General features: G+C 56.7%; 8 protein-coding genes across 8 annotated transcripts; 5 read left to right on the top strand and 3 right to left on the bottom strand.

Moving 5' to 3' along the window:
* The first annotated feature begins 50 nt into the window (after nucleotides 1–50).
* On the top strand, nucleotides 51–1,234 carry BCV69DRAFT_282645 (hypothetical protein). The gene is made up of 4 exons (XM_025492427.1): nucleotides 51–516; nucleotides 607–843; nucleotides 948–1,072; nucleotides 1,218–1,234. The coding sequence occupies exons 1-3, from the start codon at nucleotides 160–162 to the stop codon at nucleotides 981–983; spliced, it is 630 nt and encodes a 209-aa protein (XP_025348307.1). The 5' UTR covers nucleotides 51–159; the 3' UTR covers nucleotides 984–1,072; nucleotides 1,218–1,234.
* On the bottom strand, nucleotides 1,061–4,091 carry BCV69DRAFT_282644 (RNA-binding domain-containing protein). The gene is made up of 3 exons (XM_025492426.1): nucleotides 4,043–4,091; nucleotides 2,945–3,947; nucleotides 1,061–2,718 (listed from the first exon to the last, which is right to left on the bottom strand). Coding segments are annotated over exons 1-3 (2,550 nt in total). The 5' UTR covers nucleotides 4,045–4,091; the 3' UTR covers nucleotides 1,061–1,173.
* A 306-nt stretch (nucleotides 4,092–4,397) lies between these two features.
* BCV69DRAFT_282643 (hypothetical protein) lies at nucleotides 4,398–5,604 on the bottom strand. The gene has a single exon (XM_025492425.1). The coding sequence runs from the start codon at nucleotides 5,274–5,276 to the stop codon at nucleotides 4,818–4,820; it is 459 nt and encodes a 152-aa protein (XP_025348305.1). The 5' UTR covers nucleotides 5,277–5,604; the 3' UTR covers nucleotides 4,398–4,817.
* An 815-nt stretch (nucleotides 5,605–6,419) lies between these two features.
* On the top strand, nucleotides 6,420–10,130 carry BCV69DRAFT_282642 (hypothetical protein). The gene has a single exon (XM_025492424.1). It carries the CDS (start codon nucleotides 6,635–6,637, stop codon nucleotides 9,956–9,958), a length of 3,324 nt encoding a protein of 1,107 aa, XP_025348304.1. The 5' UTR covers nucleotides 6,420–6,634; the 3' UTR covers nucleotides 9,959–10,130.
* A 1,132-nt stretch (nucleotides 10,131–11,262) lies between these two features.
* BCV69DRAFT_188334 (hypothetical protein) lies at nucleotides 11,263–11,951 on the top strand. The gene has a single exon (XM_025489595.1). It carries the CDS (start codon nucleotides 11,556–11,558, stop codon nucleotides 11,898–11,900), a length of 345 nt encoding a protein of 114 aa, XP_025348303.1. The 5' UTR covers nucleotides 11,263–11,555; the 3' UTR covers nucleotides 11,901–11,951.
* Nucleotides 11,952–12,520: 569 nt separating this feature from the next.
* Nucleotides 12,521–14,580, top strand: BCV69DRAFT_282641 (putative serine/threonine protein phosphatase ppe1). The gene is made up of 8 exons (XM_025492423.1): nucleotides 12,521–13,025; nucleotides 13,115–13,182; nucleotides 13,267–13,340; nucleotides 13,413–13,492; nucleotides 13,571–13,705; nucleotides 13,797–13,871; nucleotides 13,957–14,227; nucleotides 14,379–14,580. Exons 1-8 carry the CDS (start codon nucleotides 12,789–12,791, stop codon nucleotides 14,435–14,437), a joined length of 999 nt encoding a protein of 332 aa, XP_025348302.1. The 5' UTR covers nucleotides 12,521–12,788; the 3' UTR covers nucleotides 14,438–14,580.
* Nucleotides 14,581–15,439: 859 nt separating this feature from the next.
* Nucleotides 15,440–16,572, top strand: BCV69DRAFT_282639 (hypothetical protein; the record flags this gene model as incomplete). Its single annotated transcript, XM_025492422.1, has 2 exons — nucleotides 15,440–16,335; nucleotides 16,434–16,572. Coding segments are annotated over exons 1-2 (530 nt in total), but the record flags the coding sequence as incomplete, so codon positions are not given.
* BCV69DRAFT_188318 (hypothetical protein) lies at nucleotides 16,344–17,129 on the bottom strand. The gene has a single exon (XM_025489594.1). The coding sequence runs from the start codon at nucleotides 16,988–16,990 to the stop codon at nucleotides 16,583–16,585; it is 408 nt and encodes a 135-aa protein (XP_025348300.1). The 5' UTR covers nucleotides 16,991–17,129; the 3' UTR covers nucleotides 16,344–16,582.
* Nucleotides 17,130–18,972: the final 1,843 nt, after the last annotated feature.

The raw sequence follows: 18,972 nt of genomic DNA, 5'->3' as shown, positions 1-18,972 counted from the left end.
ACGAGGCGAAGCGCGTTTCTGCCTCTGCCTCCGTTCCTGCAGCAGCACAACACCACCAAGACCATCACATCTGCATTCACACCTACGAGCCCACAGGAGCACACGAGCATCTCCATTCACCCTCCTTCTCTCATCCTCGCCTGCAAAAGTTCTTCCACCATGCACGCTCCCCCTCCCCGCCAGTCCCTCTTTCCAGGAGCCGCTCCCAACTTCTCCCAAGGTCCCATCAGCACCTCGCACCTCTCCTCTCTCAGCACCTCTCTCCAATCTCTTCGGCAAAGCGTCGACGTCCTACACCACACCAATGGTCTCCTCCAACGATCCGTCGCCGATGTACCTCGCCTCACCACGGTGCTCACTGCAAAGAGACACTATGATGTAGTGACGGAAGGAAAAGTGATGCTGGCGAAGAAACAGCTGGAGGAGGAGGTGAGACCTCATATCAATGAGCTTATTAGGAGGGCAGAAGAGATGGTAGGAGCGGAGGAGGCAGCGGCGAAGCGGGCTAGGAACAAGGTGAGTACTTCAAGAGGTACTGAAGTTTGTTCCCCATTGCAATCACTGATGTACCTCTCTCGTATCTGGCTTCCCGCTCCCCCCCTCCAGGTCTCCACCCTAACAACCCGCCTGCAACAAGCCCTCGCATCCCAATCCATCAAGCTTCCACCTACATCCTCCTCCTCTCTCGTCCCAGGCTCAACTCCTCTCACACAAGGGGATGAAGAAGAGGTGGTGCTTCTGGAACAAGAACAGAGGCAAGCTGCTGACCTTACGCGTGTTAGGAGGAGAAGACAGCAGCTCGAGGAGGAATTGAGAGATTTGGAATTGGAGGTACAGAGGACGGTGAGTGGATTGGTACAAAGACGCGAGGGCTAGGAGAGGACGAGAGATTGTTGACTGATTTTTCTCTTTTCCTCTTCTGATTTTGTGGTTGCTTACCTTGACAGGAGATGGAAGTTAAGGTCGCCCAAGGGGTCAAGTAAGGGGACAACGAACACAAGATGCCCTCTTCGCTTCTCCTGTACAGTACGTCGTGTAATAATATCACAGTCACCCACTGCAACAGCATCTTGTGAGGTTCAAAATGGCGGCGCGAACTGCTTAGTCGGTACAACAGAAGAGTAGATACAAGTACACGGCAGCTTAACGATCAAATTCGAATCCCGCCTTCCCTCAATCATCATCCCCTCCCCTCTTCTCCCTCTCCTTCCTCGCAGCCTCAGCAATATCCTCCTCTCCAAGCTTCAGCTTCTCCTTTCTCCTACGAGCACCAGCATCCCTCGCGCTATCGAACGTCTCTTTCACCTTCTCCCTCATACCCTCTACATCTTTCCCATCCTCATTATCCCAACCCAGCACCAAGTGACGACCGAGGAGATGGGTGTGTCTCAGAGCCTCAAAAGCACTGAGTGCCTCCTTCTTCGTAGTGAACTCTACAAAGGCAAATCCTCGTGCACCGCCACCAGCAGCGCCAGCGACAGAGGCTGCCTTGCGGGGTACGCGCACCGACTTCAGCTGACCGTACGAGGAGAAGAGTGTGCGCACGTCCTTCTTCGTCGCTTCGAAGGGCAGATTCTTCACTACCAGCTTGGTGCTCGCGCCCTTTGCAGAGGGTGCACGGTCGTCTGCGTCTTGCCCTCGTCTGGCAAAGGACAAGGAGAGGGAGTGGCCATCGAGGTCTTTCCCGTTCAGTGTGTCCAAAGCGGCTTGCGCTGCCGAGACGTTGCGATACCCAACGAAGCCGTAGCCCATGCTGAGCCTCTTGGGAGAGTCCCGCGCATCGACCTTGGTCTGTACTCGAGCAAAGGCAAAGTCGGCCAGAGCGCTGAAGAAGGCAGCCAGGCTGTCGTCTGTAGTGGAGAAGTTGAGGTTCTTGACAAAGAGGGTCGCGCCGGGCTCAGCGTCGGCCTCTGAGCCGGAACCTGCTCCCAGCAGCATCTGCTGCTTGCTGGCGGGGGCAGCGATTGGCGTTCGAGCAGCTGCTACGTCGGTCGTCGACTTGGTCTGGGCCGCAGAGGGAGTGACGAGGCCTACGGGAGCTTTCTCGAGGTAGAGGATAGAGTTGCCCAGACGCTTGTACGCCAAGGCTCTGAATGCCACACGAGCCTCTCCAGGGATAGCCATTTCCACTAGCGCTAGAGTGCCAGTAGGCGGGATGAGAACGCGATCGACCTCTCCATGTCTCTCAAACATCTCACGGATAGACTCCGGCGTAGTACCGTAGGGGATGTTCTTGACCAGGATGGTGGTATCGCTGCGAGTCTTCTTGCCAGCCTTGCCGTCCTCAAAAGCTAAGACGTTGACGCCTTCCCTCTCAAGGAACTCCTTGGTTTCTTGTATCACTCGAGTCTCGGCGAGAGCAAGCCGTACGGCAGCACTGTCTCCCCCATCGTCGGAAGGATTGAGAATATCCGCCTTGTCAACGCCCAAGCGCTGTGAGATGCTGCTTGCGACAGCGTCACCGCTCATGTACAGCATGCTCCAACTGAAGTCCTTGTCTGCCTTTGCTTTGCGCTCATCTGACTTTGACTGCTTCAAAGTCTTCGGAGCATCCGGTCGAGGTCGAAGATCGACGGCTGGCAGCAGATGGAGTAGCCGGCCTTGGAAGGTAGTACCATCAGCGGCTCGGTATGCTGCCAATGCATGAGCGGGAGTCTCAAAGGAAACGAAGGCGAGACCCTTCGACGTCTTCTTTGACTTGTCGAGTGGGATATGTGTCTGAGCAGAGGGCGGAGGCGGTGAATGTCAGCTAATGCCGGGAAAGCCAGCGACGGATGCCAATCCTTTTCCCTCTGACGAGCGTAAATCAGTTCAATTTGTATCGTTACTAGCGATTCCTGTATGTTTCTCAGCAGCACCTCTTTTGGAGGCTCAGCTGTCCCTATACATTCTGTCATCATATGTACGCTCGTCAGGAGGAAAAAGCAAGAGGAACGCTACTCACCTGTTTGAGTGGGCCAAAAGAGGAGAAGTGCTTCGTCACGTCTTCTTCAGTTGCAGCGAAGGGCAGATTGCGGATGAAGATTCGTCCACTGGCCATGATCGTATCCACTGCTTCTTGGTCCTTCTTTGCTTTCTCCTCAGCACTGAGTCGTTGCTTCTCGATGCGAGCTTTTGCTGCTTCGTCTTCGACCTCTGATTCAGCTTCGCTGTCCTGGTCCTCCTCATCCTTGTCCTTTTCGTCTTCAGAATCGGACTGCTCGAATGTCTTGACTGGTTCCTCTGCCGCCACATTGCGCTTCATGCGCCGGGCCAGGTAATCCATGTCGGTAAGCTCCTCGTCGTTCAGAGCAGCATCTGGTGTGACTTCGCGATCTTCCTCTTGTGTAGGAGCCGAAGTGGCGGGCGCTGAGGCGGCAGCATCGGCCTCTGTGGCGGCTTGCTTCGCCTTCTTTGCCTTTCTCAGCTCGCCAGCCTCCTCTACCGCGGCTGCTGTAGCATTGCTGTCCTTGAGCTTCTCTTCCGGATCGTCCTCTTCGTTCTGCCAAGTCTTGCGCTTCTTCTTGGGCGCCATGACTGCCATGAACTCTTCAAAAGATACGCCCTTGCTGGCCTTTGACTTCTCTGCTGCCTTCTCCTTTTTGCTCTTCTTTCCAGCAGCAGCGCTTTGCTCACCGGCGACCTCGATGACCCGATGGCTTTCCTCTCCTCTGCCCTGATCTCGTCTCTGCTTTCTCACTTCCCTCTCATTCGCTAGCCCTTCATCCCCTATCCGCTTTGCCAAGTCCACCTGAATGCGACTGGTATCAATGAAGGTCCTGTTGAAATAAGCCAGAGCATCGCGCGCCTCCTCTTCAGTGCGGTAGCCGACGAAGCCGAATCGTCTCGAGGTGCCATCGGGACGTGTCATGAGCTTGACATCTGTGACCAGGCCTCGTTGGCCGAAGTGCTCCTTGAGGCGAGCATCGGAGAGGTAGTTTGGGAGATTCTTGACAATGAGGCGAGACCTGGCAGAGGGAGAGTGGCAGGACAGAGATATTGCAGCGCTTGTCAGCAAAATGAAACGAGCACTCGGAGAGGAGGAGTCATGAGTACAACTTACATGATGCTGGTTCACGTCGCCCTCAAGAGCGAGTGTTGTGATTCATGAGGACGATGAGACGATGATGCGTGGAAGTGACCGAAAAGCTTGGAAATCTGGCAAAGGGTTCCGTGTGAGATGATCTCGCCTCAAATTTTTGGCTCGCCTGCAACGCGCGCTTTCTGGCTCAGCCGCCAGAGGCCGCCTCCCTCGGCGCCACCCGGCCGCATCGATGGTGATGTGCACCGCCAGCCGTCTGAGAGAAGGCATGGTCCAGTGGTTGGATGGATGGATGGATGGATGGGTTCGAGGCCCCCCTCGAGAGCCTTTCCGAGAAGTCAGGCATAGGCAGGGTAAAGAGAGCAGAAGTGATAGTATTGTAGTGACGATGAAGACTATGTACAACAATGAGGGTCGGGGTTGGGGGAGGGGGTGAGGGGTGGGGGCAAGGTACAGGTGGTGGTCGTGGGCTCTAGCGCATCCAAAAGGGGGCAAGAATTTTTCATCGTTAGCACATCTGATCCAGCAGTATGGCTAGTGAGCTCAGAGCCCGGGGTCAGTCCGGTCACGTGGTCATTAGCCCTCTAGCAGACAGTCTCCGTCCGAGGTTCCCTATCGTCCCGAGAAGATTCTTTGCGTCGGCGGATTTGATGGTCGCGAGACTGAGCCAGGCTCGAAGTCATCTCGGACAAGGCAAAACGGTCAAGCAGGCTGTCGAGGCTGCAAGCGCGCCCAGTACAGTGCGTGCAACTATACCCTTGAGGCAGAAGGGGTCGATCCTGTGCAAGAAATGTCTTCATCGATCGCTGTCTCCGAGATGGTCGAGCCCGTGCAAACATCCTGTCTGTGAGTCTTCTGGATAGAGGGACCTTTCGAGCAAGAAACCTTCCGTCATCGAATGCACGAGGAACCCGAGCTCATCCGCGTAGGCCATTTTCGTCAAAATTCCCTCTTGTATGGGCTCGATCATCTCTGTGATTGCGGTGGTGGCGAGGACATTTGCTTGAGGGTCCCAGCTATGCCAGAAACTCGCTTGGGGAGACTTCATGCTTGGATGGGCTGGGCTATCTCGGCTCCGACGAGTCGACTGTTGTCCTTCTTGCATGGGTTCGACCCTCTTGTGCCTCCGGCTCGCGATGAGGAGGTATTGCTGTGGTGACCGTGGTGCCTGTGTCGTTGGTGCGGCCATGTAGGAGAAAACTCTCTCGCTTGGACAAAGCTTCGATCCAGGAGCGATACCCGCCTCAAGACTCATGACTGCTGCACTGGAGGGCGGATGACCCCGACTTCCGCTGCAGTACGACTGACCCCGACTGCAATGTATAACTCACCTGTTGAGTGGCATAGGGGTAGGGCTGAGGAGGAGGGCATCCGGTGTGGAGTGTGGAGTGTGGAGGAGGAGGAGGAGGAGGAAGGGGAAGGGGAGGAGCTGTTGGAGTGATGGAGAGAGGTGGGGGAGGAAGAGGCGAAAGGGCGGCCCTTATGTAGCCCACAAAGGGCGAAGAGAGAGCGAGGGCCGGTGTAGCTGTACTCGCATTGGCACCAGAGAATTTTCGTTTTTCCCTGGCCATTGACGCCTGTGATCGCCGCTGGGCAAAGGAAATTGTGCGGTAATCGGTCCCTAATCCGCCCCGCCTGTCGCGAGGCGCACTGGACCCTGATTCCGACATTCCACTGATTCGACGTCCACTGATCCAACGTGCGCCTTACGCACCACGCACACCACAGACGTAAGCACAGGCGTAAGCACTTATTCATCAGTGTGACTGACCGCACAATGCACACTTCTCAAGCTGGATCAGATCAGACTGGCCAACGTTGAATCAGCGTCTGCCACTAGTGCCGGCCCCGCCCCCCATCAACCTGCCCGAATCTCACTCTGCCCTGCAGTCCCCTCGGATCAGCCGCCTTTTCCTATCGCACACCGACGGTGAGCGAAGTCGACCCCGGTCCGAGACAGTGGGTCCTCAGCACAGATCAGTGAGGGCTCGTGGACTTCACGCCGGCATCCACCCGCCATCAGGTCCTCCACTACCGCCATTTCCCGGCGCTCCGAGAACCAAATTTGATACTTCGTGTGCCTGCCTTGTGCCACTCGAGTAAGCTGCTCACAGGGATTGCCAAAGTGATTCGACTAGGGCCAGGCCAGTGCTTGCTGCTTGATAGTCCTAGTGAGACATCCGGGTATCGGTAAGACAGTCGCTCCTAGGTAGCCCGGGCGCGGAGTTCGAAACTGGGCGTGAGAGTGGAGTTGAGGTAATTTCTACTTGACAGGCGACGCGAGATGCGTCCCTTTCCGCCCAGAGCTGCAGGCGCACAGGCGCAGGCACCACGCCCCGCACGCCAAGAAGGACGGGGATCCTCTGACGCCCAAGTGGATGTTCCTTCCTACGCATCCCTACCATTCATCCTTGCTGGGCCCCTCCCCCCCTTCTTCTTCCCTTCATCTGTTCCGTCCTACTTTGTTCCATCGATCGAAGCTGCGCTTCCTTCCTTAGAGCATCCCCACTTTCGTTATCTTTACTCGTACTGCTGATCTCCTGGCGAGATTTTCTTTAGTGCCTCATTCACTACATCTCCTCCTTTTCTTCCTCGACGGAATCTGGCAATGCCATGGCAAATCTCTCAGGCTCGCAAAGATGCCACAACCAACAGGCGCAATGGTCGGTCGAGTGCAATGGCATCTCGTCGTATGCCCAAGAGACTGTTGCCTCAACATCACAGACGACTGCTCAGCGCCAGCTTCGATCGACACGGTCGCCGGACTTTTCCCCTCGTAGAGCAGGCTCTCACCGAGGGGCAAGACTCCAGCAATCATTTTCATCCTCATCATCTTCATCCTCGTCAGCTTCGACAAGCACTCACTCAGAGGGCAAGACGAATCCGAGACGGCCCCGTCTTGGCCGCGCCCTCGGACTTCTTTGTGCTGCTTCGAGCCTGGCTGCAGGCTTCTCGCCCATCCACGAGGTCTCAGCCAGATCGCAGTCGATGCGAAGACACGCTGCAGCAGACTTTGAGGAGACCCGCTTCCCAGCAGGCTTTGCTCGTCAGAGCCATGAACAGCAGAGTCGTCAGTTGGAGCAGCGCGAGGTCACTAGAGTGAAGAAGGTCATATTTGAGGCCAGCGGCAGTGATGTTGCCGCGCTGCGGACTAGCCACAACTCTTCAGCTTCGGTCTCATCGCACTTGAGTGGGAGGTGGGGTCACTCATCGACGTACCTGGAGAATGAGAAGACGATCCTCTTCGTCGGTGGACAAGTTGCCGATGGTTCCTCTCTTGAGTACACCAACGACGTCTTTGCTCTCAACGTGTCTTCCCTCGTGACCAACTCGACTTCTGGTCCCCAGAACTCATGGAGCCAGCTTTCTAGCCACGGCCTGGAGCCTCATGCGTTCGCGGGACAAGCTGTGACGCAGACTAAGAAGGGGGCAGATCAGATCTGGCTCTTTGGTGGGTACACCAACAACTGTTCAGCTTCGGCAGCTTGGACTTGGACCGCTAGCGAGGGCATGAACAAGTCATGGTCTGCTGTCGGGCCTACTGAAGGGTTGACAAGAAAGGCAAGGGCCCCGACAATGGGCGTTCCTGCTGGGACAGGTCTTGCACATGGTCAAAATGCGACTGGGACAGCAGTCATGATGCTCGGCGGGCTGGATGTCACATATGATTGCTCTTCTCAAGGCAATGCCACTGCCAACGACGACGGAGCCGTGGTGTGGCAGCTCGGTCATTCCAACCTTACTTCTGTCCGCGAGATGGCCGTCAAGGATGGTAACGGCACGTTCTCCCTAATCGACTACTCCACTGTGGTTGTCCCTGCCAAGGGCCTCGGCAACTCCACCATCTTCTTTGGAGGTATGACGAGCCACGATGTCTTTGCCAACTGGACTACGCTGTGGTCCTTCAACCCCTGGACGTCCACATGGGAGACGATCGCCACCACGGGTGAGATTCCAGCTGGCCGACGGGGTCACACATCCACCCTCATTGGCAAGGACCGAGTAGTCGTCGCTGGAGGAGTGCTTGCAAACGGCACTCTGACGGATGAAGTCTTCATCCTGACTTTCAACGACACAACAGCCGTGTGGTCTACCCCCACATACGCCAAGGACCAGACGGTCGCTGCTCCTGCCAAGGCCTACCACAGCGCACTCTTGGTCGAAGATGTGCTCGTCGTTGGCTTCGGTGCAGCACGCAACTCGACTACTTCCTCGAGCGCCTCGTCAAAGGAGCGAAGAGGCACTAAGACGAGCACCAGCACGACTGCTGCTGCTCCTGTCCTCTACCTCGACACCTCAAATGACAAGGCCTGGAGATGGTCTGACAGTATCGAAGGCGTCCTCGAAGCGCGAGGGGTCGTACGAGCTGTGACTTCCACTACCAGCACCCACTCCTCCACTTCAACGTCTTCCACTTCCAGCTCTTCATCGAGGACCTCCACCCGTACCAGCTCATCCACCCGCACTACCTCATCTACGCGCACCAGGTCGTCAACCTCTGCTGCCTCTACATCCACTCCTTCCACCACCACCTCCTCTGCTAGGCCTACTACTACCAATGCTGCTAGCAGCACCTCGTACTCGGCTGCCCCTGCAGTGTCTACTTCTGCAGACGATGGCGCTGGCTCGAGTAGTAGCTCTTCAGTAGAAGAGGACCCCACTACCACTGCGGCTGCTGCCCAGGCTACTCACTACTCGGCGTCGTCTTCCACCAGGAGCAGCGCCTCTGCTTCGGCCACTTCAGACGGCAGTGGCAGCGCCACCATCACCACGGCTGCGAAGACTGGCGCCGTAGTTGGATCCCTGCTGGGAGCTGCTGCCTTTGCAGTCGTCTTGGGCGGTCTATACGCCTACAAGAAGCGCAAGGATTCCTACAAGGAGTGGGCAGCTATGGGACGAGATGCAGAGAGGCGCGGAGGAGGCGGTAATGAGGGCGGTGGTGCGGGAGATGCTCCTCCAGTCTCGATGCTCTGGTTCCACGGAGGCAGGAACGCTACAAGGGAGGACGAAGGCTCTTTTACTCAGCAGCCTGTCAACCGTGGTGGAAGACCAAGGCTCTCGGACTCGAGGTCACCCGACCCATTGCTAACGGATCCTTTCGCTGCAGCCAACGACTCTTATGTCGCTCGTCCTGCCACGGCAGTCTACGCGTCTGCCTCCCACGATGGCTACTTGAGCTACGACCCCTACCGAGCTCCCCTCTCCCCTTTCTCACTTGACGTCGCCACGCCTGCTCAACGTCAGCCTCTGGACCGGAATCAGTCGAGCGAATCCCTGGCTAGCAGCATCGGCGGTGCATCCCACTGCTCCTACCCCTACCTCAGCGCCATGCATCGTCCCTCTCTGGGTGCCTCTCAAGCCTCGCCCAACCCAAGCTCAGCAACCGTCACTCCCGCCCTCTCTAGCGTCTCGCCGCGAGCAGTCATGGCTGAACGCTGCGCTGGTGGTTTCCTCACCAGTCCCACTGCACAACACCCTCACCGCTTCTCGGCACGAGACATGGTGAGCGGGTGGGACCCGCGCGCTTTGCAGGAACTCAAGAGTGCTCGGGGTGCTGGAGTAGACGATTCATTCGATGAGGTCACCCTCGATGTTGAGGAGGTGGAGGATGCAGATGCAGATGGAAGTATCGTCTTCAAAGGAGACCAGGACGAAGAGCACGAACACGAGCACGAGCTTCAGGAGAGAGACGAGCGCATTGCCGAGCTAGGTGAGAGGAAGACGCACATCGATCTCCGTCATCCTCACCTCCAAGCACTCGTTACTCGCAATAATGGTCAAAGATCCTACTCGCTACCTCATCAGGCGATGCCATTGACAAAGACAATGTCTACTTCGAGTGTGCCGGGAGCACCTAGAACTGCCAGGGTTACGAGTGGGAGGGCAAAGAGGACGATGCTGAGAGTGACGAACGCTTCGCTGGATGCGGAGTACTAGAGGGAGGCAGTCAGTCACCAACGTCGAACTTGATCTGGAGTGTATATAATATTGCTGGTGTTGCACCTGAGTCATCCATGCCTATGCCTATGCTAATGTCGTTGTATCTACATGCCGCTAGACCGGACATTACCTTTTTCCAACCCAATCTTCATCTTCTTTCCATCCCCTCGTCGTCTGCCCTTTCCCATTGCTCACCGTGTGCCCGTCCGTTCTCCACCCACTTCGGTTCCCTGCTCCTCGCCCTCCCCATCCGCAAGCAAGAAAGCCCCGACTTTTCCCCTCATCTCCTCTTTACCAATTGTACGCGTCACATGCCCTCCGCCACCACCACCAGCACTGTCACTCTCAGGTGCTCCAACCTGACCCTGCCTGCGCTCTTTGTCCGCCGAGGCGTACAGCCCATCCTCTGCTTCGTCCACTGCATCGCCCGAGGGAGGCACAATGGCACTACTGGGATCGAAAGACGAGAGCTCATCTGCGACGCCGTTGCCATGAGCGGCCGTTGAGACCCGGCTTGCACGAGTACGCGCTGCCTCCAGTACGTGGCCCGGTAGGGGTAGGATGATCCTCCCCAGGGTAGGTTGGGAGGCGTGCTTGAGGTGCACTTCTTCCGGTACGTCGAGTAGGATGAGACAGGCGTAGCAGAGGAGCTTCTCCAATTCTAGCGCAGATGCGTTTCCCCCGGCCTGCTCTGCGCCATTGACTGAAGTAGTGGCAGGGAAGGCATACTTGCTCACCCGTCCTTCACCGTCCAGTGAGCCTACAATGCTCAGCTTGCCCTTCCAGTCCGAAGCGCCCTTCTGCGCCGGAAGGCCACAGAGGGGACAGGCGTTCTGCCCATTCCACCGCGGAAGAGCTTTGACGCCCTGAACTAGGCGATTGCCCTTTTGACCCGTGCCGACGGTCAGAGCGGGGGCACCTGAGGAGGTTGCTTGTGAGTCTGCGAGGGAGAGAGCATCGAGTGTCGCTTCGATGGGAGCTATAGTTCCCTCTGCAGCCTCTGCCATGACTAGCTTTCCTCCTGTCCGACCAACGGTGTTGACCGTACTGGGCACGCCCTTCTCGAGGTGGAAGATGAAGTTCTCCGTCAAGCGGCCAATGGAAGCCTTCTCCCCTGCTCCTCCACCGTTGCTGCTATCTCCACGCGAGGCGAGAACGGACGAGGCGATGAGGTCCTGCGGGGCGAGATAGCTCAGCCGAAGTGTGCGGTTGTAGAATGCAAGCTCTTTGGCAAAGCAGTCCCTGAGAGGTCGCAAGACGAGAAGATCGTCTCGCCAGATGGCGGCTGCGCCCTCTATGGGCCACTTGTGTCCTCGTCCCTTAGCGATGCCGTCGATGAGGTTGATTGCACCACGGCTTGCGTTGTCTCCTAGCAAAAGAGCTGCATCTCCTAGAGAGCGGGCAGTCTGAACGAGCAGAACTTGGATGAGGAGAGCTTGCAGGTCTTCTGCTCTCGTACGGGCAGACGAGGCGGAGGCGCGAGAGGTGGAGGGTGGGTCGATTGAGCGAAAGAGGGAGAGGAGGAGGTCCCTGGAGGAGCTGTGGGTGGAGCTTGTGCTGCTGGTGAGCTGCCGTGCTTCTGCCAAGTAGAGAAATGAGAGCGCGAGGAAACAGAGATGATCAGAGGCAGAGACTTGAATATTCAATATTGAGCCTGAGATGTCTACTTACCCGCAGGTCCAACCAGGCAGTCCACCACTTCCATTCCTCCTTCATTCCCAAATACATCTTCCAGTTTGAGCGGAATGAAATTCAGCCCAGCCTCTTCTCCGCCTTGCTCGCTGATGATCCCTCTTATGGCATCTGTCTGGTCTTGAGCGCCCGGCACGAGGGCCGAGTCGTCGATGTATATCACGTCTATGCGGGTCACCTCGACCGGCCTAGCTTTGCGAGGCTGCGCAGAGGAAGAGGAGGCCTGCTTCCTCGGTGGGGGAGCTAGCGAGCGAGTGGCGACATTGAGCAGCGCTCTGGTGGAAACAATTAGAGAGTCAAGCTGTATGAGCATCTTTGTCTCCTTGACTCATCGCTACCAACGCCTTGCTCACCTGCTGCTGCCACCGCCACTGAACCCCAAAGCGATCCCTCCCCTCTCGGCCTCCGGTTCTACCCGTCTGCCCTTGCCTTTGCGTAGTCTGTCTACACCTCCTTGCCTATCCAGCAGAGCTGCTCCTCTAGCATGCTCAAGAATGCCCTTTGCCCGCTGTTCTACAGCTCTTTGAGCGCAGGGAGTGCAGGATGGGACATTCTTGCGGAGTAGGAGCGTGGAGGGAGAGTCGCAACGAGAGCACTTCCGTAGCCGAGCGGGAAGCGTGGACGCAAGGGAGGAGGACGAGGGATCAGACATGAGGATTGTGCCTGGTGCCAGCAGTTTCTGACGATGCTGCGAGCTTGTACGATATCGATGGTCTTGTCTGAGGTGATTGTCGCTTCTTGGTAGCGGCTGCATTTCCCAGATTTCTTCGGAAACGGCGTCGACGGGAAGAGGCCAACTTTCCGTGACTTTGCAACTCCGACGACGGATGGAGGGGCTTCCTGCCGATGGCCCTGGTTGGGACATACGCAACACAAGATCCCCACGCAGACGACGACGTCGACGACATTTCTCACAGCAGCACTTCCACTTCACACCTCGACAACTCGTCCTTCCTGCATCGTATATAGAACTTCGTACCATCAAGTCTCGTCGCCCAACCTCCTCTGCCTTAGCACCCGCCCAACACCCAGAGCTGAGCACTCAGGACCCTTTCCTCTCCTGAGCTGCTTCCGCCTCTCCCTCACCGAACCCCCCACGTCCCCCCTTCTTCTCTCGCCTGGCTCCTCCCACAGGATGACAGTCGGAAACCCAGACAGCTGGATCGCTCAGCTACGGCAGTGCAAATACCTCCCCGAAGCCGACATCAAGGCCCTCTGCGACCATGTACGCGCCATTCTCATGGAAGAGTCAAATATTCAGCCCGTAAGCAGCCCAGTCACCGTCTGTGGAGATATTCATGGTCAATTCTGGGATATGCTAGAGCTCTTGAGGGTCGGAGGTGATCCACCGGATACGGGGTATATCTTCATGGTGAGGCAGAGCTGGGGAGAAGGACATGGGAGATTGTAGATGGCAAAGTGGAGCTGACAATGACCTCTACTCACTTCCTACTCGCTAAGGGGGACTTTGTGGATCGAGGATACTTTTCATTGGAGACCTTCTCGCTACTCATGGCACTAAAAGCAAGGTAAGTAGGCAGTGTATGCAGCCGGCTTGCTCTCTTCATATTCGCTCATCGCCTGCTACTCGCCCCTTGCCTGCCCCTCCACAGATGGCCAGATCGGATTACCCTACTCAGGGGGAACCACGAGTCGAGACAGATCACACAGGTGTATGGCTTCTATGGTGAGTACGGACGCCGACGATTCATCTGCTTTGATACCTGCAGGCTCTGATGACTTTACGTCCTTCTCGCAGACGAATGCCAGCACAAGTACGGAAATGCCAATGTGTGGAAGAGTTGCTGCCAAGTGTTCGACTATCTGAATCTAGCTGCTGTATGTACCGCGATAGTGGAAAGGTTACTGAGCTCGCCACGCGCTGATCCTTTCCTGCATTCTCATGGTGTCTCGCAGATCATCGATGGAAGGGTACTATGTGTGCATGGAGGTCTCTCACCAGACGTGCGGACACTAGATCAGATTCGGATCATTGCAAGGGCCCAAGAGGTGCCGCATGAGGGAGCCTTCTGTGACCTTATGTGGTCAGATGTGAGTTGATCTTGTTACGGGACTTGGACGGCCGAACAGCTGAGCTGACCCAGTCTCTCTTTCCCGTCCTCGACTCTGCCACACGCTTCAGCCTGACGATATTGACACATGGGCGGTGTCGCCGAGAGGAGCCGGATGGTTGTTTGGCTCAAAGGTGACAAGAGAGGTGAGCTTGAGACTAGGGTGGAGGACTAGACCGCCTGCTCGCGTGAGCAGCTCACTGATACTGTGGTTCATGCTCCCTCGCTCAGTTCAACCACGTCAACGGCCTCGAGCTAATAGCCCGCGCCCACCAATTAGTCCAAGAAGGCTTCAAGCTGATGCACGACAATGGCATCGTCACTGTGTGGTCTGCGCCCAATTACTGCTATCGCTGTGGCAATGTGGCGTCCATCTTCCAAGTAGACGATCTTTTGGCGCTGGAGGAGGGAAAGACGGTGGAGGATGCGGCTGGGGAGAGCGAGGGGGAGAGGACGGCAGCGGAGCGGTTCGGAGAGAAGAACTTCAAGATCTTTGATGCGGGTGAGTAGGAGCGAGAGGGAGACTGCAGTGACGGCATGATGGGAGTGGCCGGTCCTACGCCTGTCTCAGGGCCACGAAGTGAGGCAATGATTGACTGACTGGATATTGCCTCTCTCCCTTTCTCCCCCCTCACCCTGCTCCGTCTCTGCAGTGCCAGATCAAGAGCGTACAACGCCGAGTCGGATGAGTCAATCGCCTTACTTTCTATAGAAGGCGAGGGGACGACGACGACGGCGGCGATTGTAGTGGTCGTAGTCGTAGGAGAAGTGGTAGTAGGAGGAGTGAGAGAACTTGTGGCAGTAGTAGCAATTGTAGTAGCATACAGACCAATGCATCATCATCGTCATCATCCTCATCATCCTCATCATCATCATCGTCGTCGTCGTCGTCGTCATCGTCATCATCATGAACAGCAGCAGGAGCAGAAGCAGAAGCAGAAGCAGCATTAGCGTCGATCTAGGTCATCATTGCCCGCTCACCCCTGCAGTCCTTCCTTCCTCCCTCCCTTCCTTCCTTCAGCCAGGACCACTCTGCAAAGGGTCCTATCTGCCTCAACGAATCATTTGATTCGATTTGATTTGATTTGGATCGCAGAGATCTGGAGTCATCTGTCCCTGACTTTGATTGCAAACCCGGGGCGGGGCTGCTAGGAGTGGAGTGGAAGTACTGCCTGCCTGCCTGCCTGCCTGCCTGCCTGATGAGATTGCCGGTTGGAAATTGCCGATTGGCGATTGTCGATTGGAACGGAACGGAACGGATTGGATTGGAATCGAACAGAAGCGAATGCTTGGCTTGTGTTTGTGTTGAGACGTGTGTGACAGTGTGTGTGTGTGTCTGTGCCTGGATCACTCACAACGCAGCGCCTTGGTCTTGACTTCTGGATGCGGGACCCTGATCATCTCTGTCACTTTGCGCGCACGTCAGGGTGCGTGTGTGTGCCTCCCTCGGCGCTTAGTCTGTTTCTCGGCCTCGGGCCTTGGAAAGCAAAGAGCGGAGCGGAGAAGAGTGGCAGACGCAGACGCAGACGCACGCACCTAAAGTGGCTGATGGGATTTCCGCGCAAGTGCCGGTGGGGGGGCAATTCGGAAGGGGAGATGCCGTGATGGACGGCAAAGACGAGGCAGCTCAGCGGGTCCGCGCCCTCCCTCGGCGGGCCTGAGCCAGAGAGAAGATGGATGGCGCATCCACCTCGTCATTTCCGCTTCCTTGGGACCCAGAGGTGGATTGATCCTCCTTGGTCTTGCTACGCTGCAACTGCTCTGCTTGAAGTCTAGCCAACACATCCTATCATCCACCAAGACCTCCCTCACTCGAAAGAGCAGACAACAGTCTCCTCCTCCTGCGGTCACTGCCTACCGCTCCCTCGCACCCCCCTACCGACCTCCCCCAGCTGTGTCCCCTATATCCGCTTTGCCATGGAGACACCTGCTCTCTAACCCGGACTATCGAGAAAGCCCTCGGGCTGCGCTGCGAACCAAGTGCCGTCACCACATCATCATCATCATCCTTCTTCTGCTTCTCCCCACTCACTCGTTCGTTCGTTCATCTATCTGTCCGTTCGTTCGTTTGCCGGGAGCGTGCGCAATCGCCTCTGTACACCGGAAGGAGCCCTCCTCATCCCCGTGCACTACGCTACTTCGCTCGCAGTAGCAAGTGACAAGGTCACCTTCCTCCGATCGCCCTCTCCGTCGTCCCTGTCAAGCTCTACCATGACATCGTCCTCTCAGTACATGGCGGGCAGTAGCGGCAGTGGTAGTGGTACGCCACTGAATATTCAGACGGAAGAGCTGCAACACGACTACCTCTCGCACCTCTCCCTTGCCTCTGCTCCCTCTTCATCCTCCTCCCACTTCCCCTCCTCCTTCTTCCCGACAACCCAGCAGCAGCAAGGTGGCTTCATCGGAGACTCGTCATCAGGACCCTCCGCTAGTGGTTCTTTGCAGCAAGATGTCCAGGCTGACATTCCTACCGAAGGCGGCCCCTCCTCTACTGGAGTAGGGCCCAAGGGTAGAGAAAAAGGAGGCAAAAAGGAGGGAGGGAAAGAGCATCATCAGAGGCACATGTGGTCTGTGGACGAGACCGAGGCGCTCATTGCCGGATGTCAAAAGGTGAGCTACCAGACGAGCGCTTGTGTGGGTCTGATGCTACGAGGACGTGGCGGCTGATGAATCGGACTGCTTCCTCACGCTCCCTCGCCTCTTTGCAGCATGGCGTCGGCAATTGGAAGGCCATCCTCAACGATGCTGATCTCCGGCCCCGCTTTAGTACCGATCGCAACCCGGGTGATCTGAAGGATAGGTTTCGGACCAAGTTTCCTCAGGCCTATGCCGAGCGTGAGTGATCGTCGGCAGGGAGTCATCGACTGTCTCTTCTGTCACTTAAGCGAGATGGCATCACTTTCCTACCCGCCCTTTCCTCGCAGTGTATCCGAATGCAAAGACGCACATTCCCTCTCGGCGCCTTTCTGAAGGGTCCAAGTCCCACTTCGAAAAGGGTCAGTCGAAAGAGAGGCGATGCTTCTCCCCTGCCGAAGATGCAGTCCTCAAGCAGGGCTTTGCTAGGCATGGATCCAGCTGGACTATCATCGCCAAGGATCCCGTCTTCGGAGGCAGGAGAAAGCCGACTGACCTCAGAGATCGATTCCGAAATGCTTGGCCGCAAGACTATGCTCTGGCTGGCTACTCTGCCCGGAGAAAAGGTGGTGCGGCAGGTAGTACGACGAGCAAAGGTAGCACAAAGGGCAAAGAGCGGACACTGAGTCATGGCTCTTCTCGGCAATCGTACTCGCACCACGACCCCGCCGTGCCTCTGCCCCCTGCCACTGGGCAGAGCACTCCCAATGCGGAGCTAGAAGGCATCTTCGTACGAGGACCTGATGGCAAGCCTACCGTGGCTAGATCCATATCATCCACCTCTGCCTCTTCGAGCAGTAATCACACCTTGGGCAATTCCGAGTCGGAAGCTGACAGCGAAAGCGAAGGAGTGATAGGAGGTGGTGGCGGCGTCGACTTTGCTTGGCTGAGAGATACAGCGGGCTACAGCATGTCGCCTTCTACAGAAGGCTTCAATGGAGGGAATCTAGGCACTGCGAGTCCCTTTTCCTTCACGCCGGATTTCGCCCGGTCGTTGTCGTTTGGCTCAGGCATGCCGACTGGACAAGGAGGAGCAGCGAACAATGCTCGTCCTTTCTTTGGTCAGCAATTCTCCTCTCCTGGCCATGCCTTTCACGGCGATTCCGTAGCTGGAACAAGTGTCGAAGGCAATGCAGGTTTCCAGAACGGGCCAGGGAAGACTCAGACGAACGGTCTGGGCCAATGGCACCCAGGCTTCCAGGGCCTCTCCATCGGGCAAGGCAGCAATGGCGCCCACACTCCCAGCAGCAATGCCGGCAGTCAAATCGGAGGCTTCTCTCCCGCCTTTCCTTCAACCGGAGCAGCTCCCGCGCCTTTCGCGACGAATCGTCCAATGAACTTTGCTGGACAGTCGCAAAGTCTGCCCCCTTCCCAGGCTCCTCCGGCCTTCTGGGACCCGACGGATACGGAGATGTCCTTAATTGGGGATGCTCAACTTCAGCAGATCAACCAGCTCTTGCAGAGCTACGCGCAGAATGCTGGTAGTGCAGAGGGGGATCAGCAGGCCTACCAGGGAGCCAACGCTCATAATCAAGGGTACACAAGCGACAGCGATGCAGTTTCTGCCGGCGGCTGGACATCGGATGCAGGACTGGCCTACCCTTCGGACGGAGGTGGCTCTTCATCGGACCATTCTGCATTTCAGACTACGGGCGATATCAATCCGAGTGACGCATACTGGAACGCAATCTCTTCGTCCATGAATGGATTCCCCTCGGCGAACGGACAGCCGAACCCAATGGACCACGCTGGTCACGTTGGCGGGATGTTGATCCGCGGAGATGCACCGCTTACGGCTGCTGCGCCACCACTGGCAGGTAGCGATGTTGGTCTGTCCTTCCTGGAGGGTCCTAATACGTCCCATGCTCAGCAGCAGCAGCAGCAATGGGCACCGTCCATGTCCAATGGCCTCAGCCCGCAATACTCTTCCTCCACAAGAACAGGGACACACACCAACACTACCTCTTCTTCCTCCTCTTCGGCCTTCAGCGGTCCACCACGCTCTTTTACACCAGAGTCAGACAGACGTTCCGTTCACAGCTCTTCTGCTGCATCCGCCTCCGCCTCTGCCTCTGCTTCTATCTCTGCCGCTTCTGAGCTAGAACAGCTCGATCTCGATGCGGGGAGTGTGGGTGGTGGTAGTACTGCGGGAAGTGGTAGTAATTGGCACGAGGAAGGATACGAAGAAGATGAAGAGCCCGATGATGATGATGACGATGAGGAGGAGGAAGACGACAATGACTTTGGAGGAGACGGGCGTCGAGTTCGCTCCTCTGACTACGGAGGGCAGGACGAACCGGAGGAAACAGACGCCAATCATCGCGGCTCTTTCTCTTCGGAAGAAGAAGAAGAAGAAGAGGAAGAGGAGGAAGACGAAGAAGAGGAAGAGCAAGACGAAGATGAAGACGATGACGATTTGCTCCCTCGCTCTAGCACAATTCGACCACCTAAACGACTTTCTTCGGAAGAAGATGATTATGGACGAAGAGCGGCATTGCTCTATCATCAACAGAATGGAGGATACCTCTCCTCCTCTTCTTCTTCTGCAGAGGATGAAGGGGAGGGGGAGGGAGAAGGTGAACGGTAGTTTGAGTGAGGACGGGGAAAGTAGGG

Source organism: Pseudomicrostroma glucosiphilum (genome assembly GCF_003144135.1).
Source record: "Pseudomicrostroma glucosiphilum strain MCA 4718 unplaced genomic scaffold BCV69scaffold_6, whole genome shotgun sequence".
NCBI lineage: Eukaryota > Fungi > Basidiomycota > Exobasidiomycetes > Microstromatales > Microstromataceae > Microstroma > Microstroma glucosiphilum.
Note: the sequence above shows the minus strand (reverse complement) of the source record. Positions and strands in the feature narration are given on the sequence as shown.

Excerpts from the sequence above, each read along its gene's own strand:
- BCV69DRAFT_282645 (XM_025492427.1), top strand. The coding sequence starts at position 160 with ATGCACGCTCCCCCTCCCCGCCAGTCCCTCTTTCCAGGAGCCGCTCCC. Across the intron at positions 517-606 it reads CGAAGCGGGCTAGGAACAAG|GTCTCCACCCTAACAACCCG; the intron begins GTGAGTACTTCA and ends CCCCCCCTCCAG. Across the intron at positions 844-947 it reads AATTGGAGGTACAGAGGACG|GAGATGGAAGTTAAGGTCGC; the intron begins GTGAGTGGATTG and ends TTACCTTGACAG.
- BCV69DRAFT_282644 (XM_025492426.1), bottom strand. Across the intron at positions 2,719-2,944 it reads CTTTTGGCCCACTCAAACAG|ACACATATCCCACTCGACAA; the intron begins GTGAGTAGCGTT and ends CCCTCTGCTCAG.
- BCV69DRAFT_282643 (XM_025492425.1), bottom strand. The coding sequence starts at position 5,276 with ATGAGTCTTGAGGCGGGTATCGCTCCTGGATCGAAGCTTTGTCCAAGC.
- BCV69DRAFT_282642 (XM_025492424.1), top strand. The coding sequence starts at position 6,635 with ATGGCAAATCTCTCAGGCTCGCAAAGATGCCACAACCAACAGGCGCAA.
- BCV69DRAFT_188334 (XM_025489595.1), top strand. The coding sequence starts at position 11,556 with ATGAGAGCGCGAGGAAACAGAGATGATCAGAGGCAGAGACTTGAATAT.
- BCV69DRAFT_282641 (XM_025492423.1), top strand. The coding sequence starts at position 12,789 with ATGACAGTCGGAAACCCAGACAGCTGGATCGCTCAGCTACGGCAGTGC. Across the intron at positions 13,493-13,570 it reads ACTATCTGAATCTAGCTGCT|ATCATCGATGGAAGGGTACT; the intron begins GTATGTACCGCG and ends GGTGTCTCGCAG. Across the intron at positions 13,706-13,796 it reads GTGACCTTATGTGGTCAGAT|CCTGACGATATTGACACATG; the intron begins GTGAGTTGATCT and ends CACACGCTTCAG.
- BCV69DRAFT_188318 (XM_025489594.1), bottom strand. The coding sequence starts at position 16,990 with ATGACTCAGTGTCCGCTCTTTGCCCTTTGTGCTACCTTTGCTCGTCGT.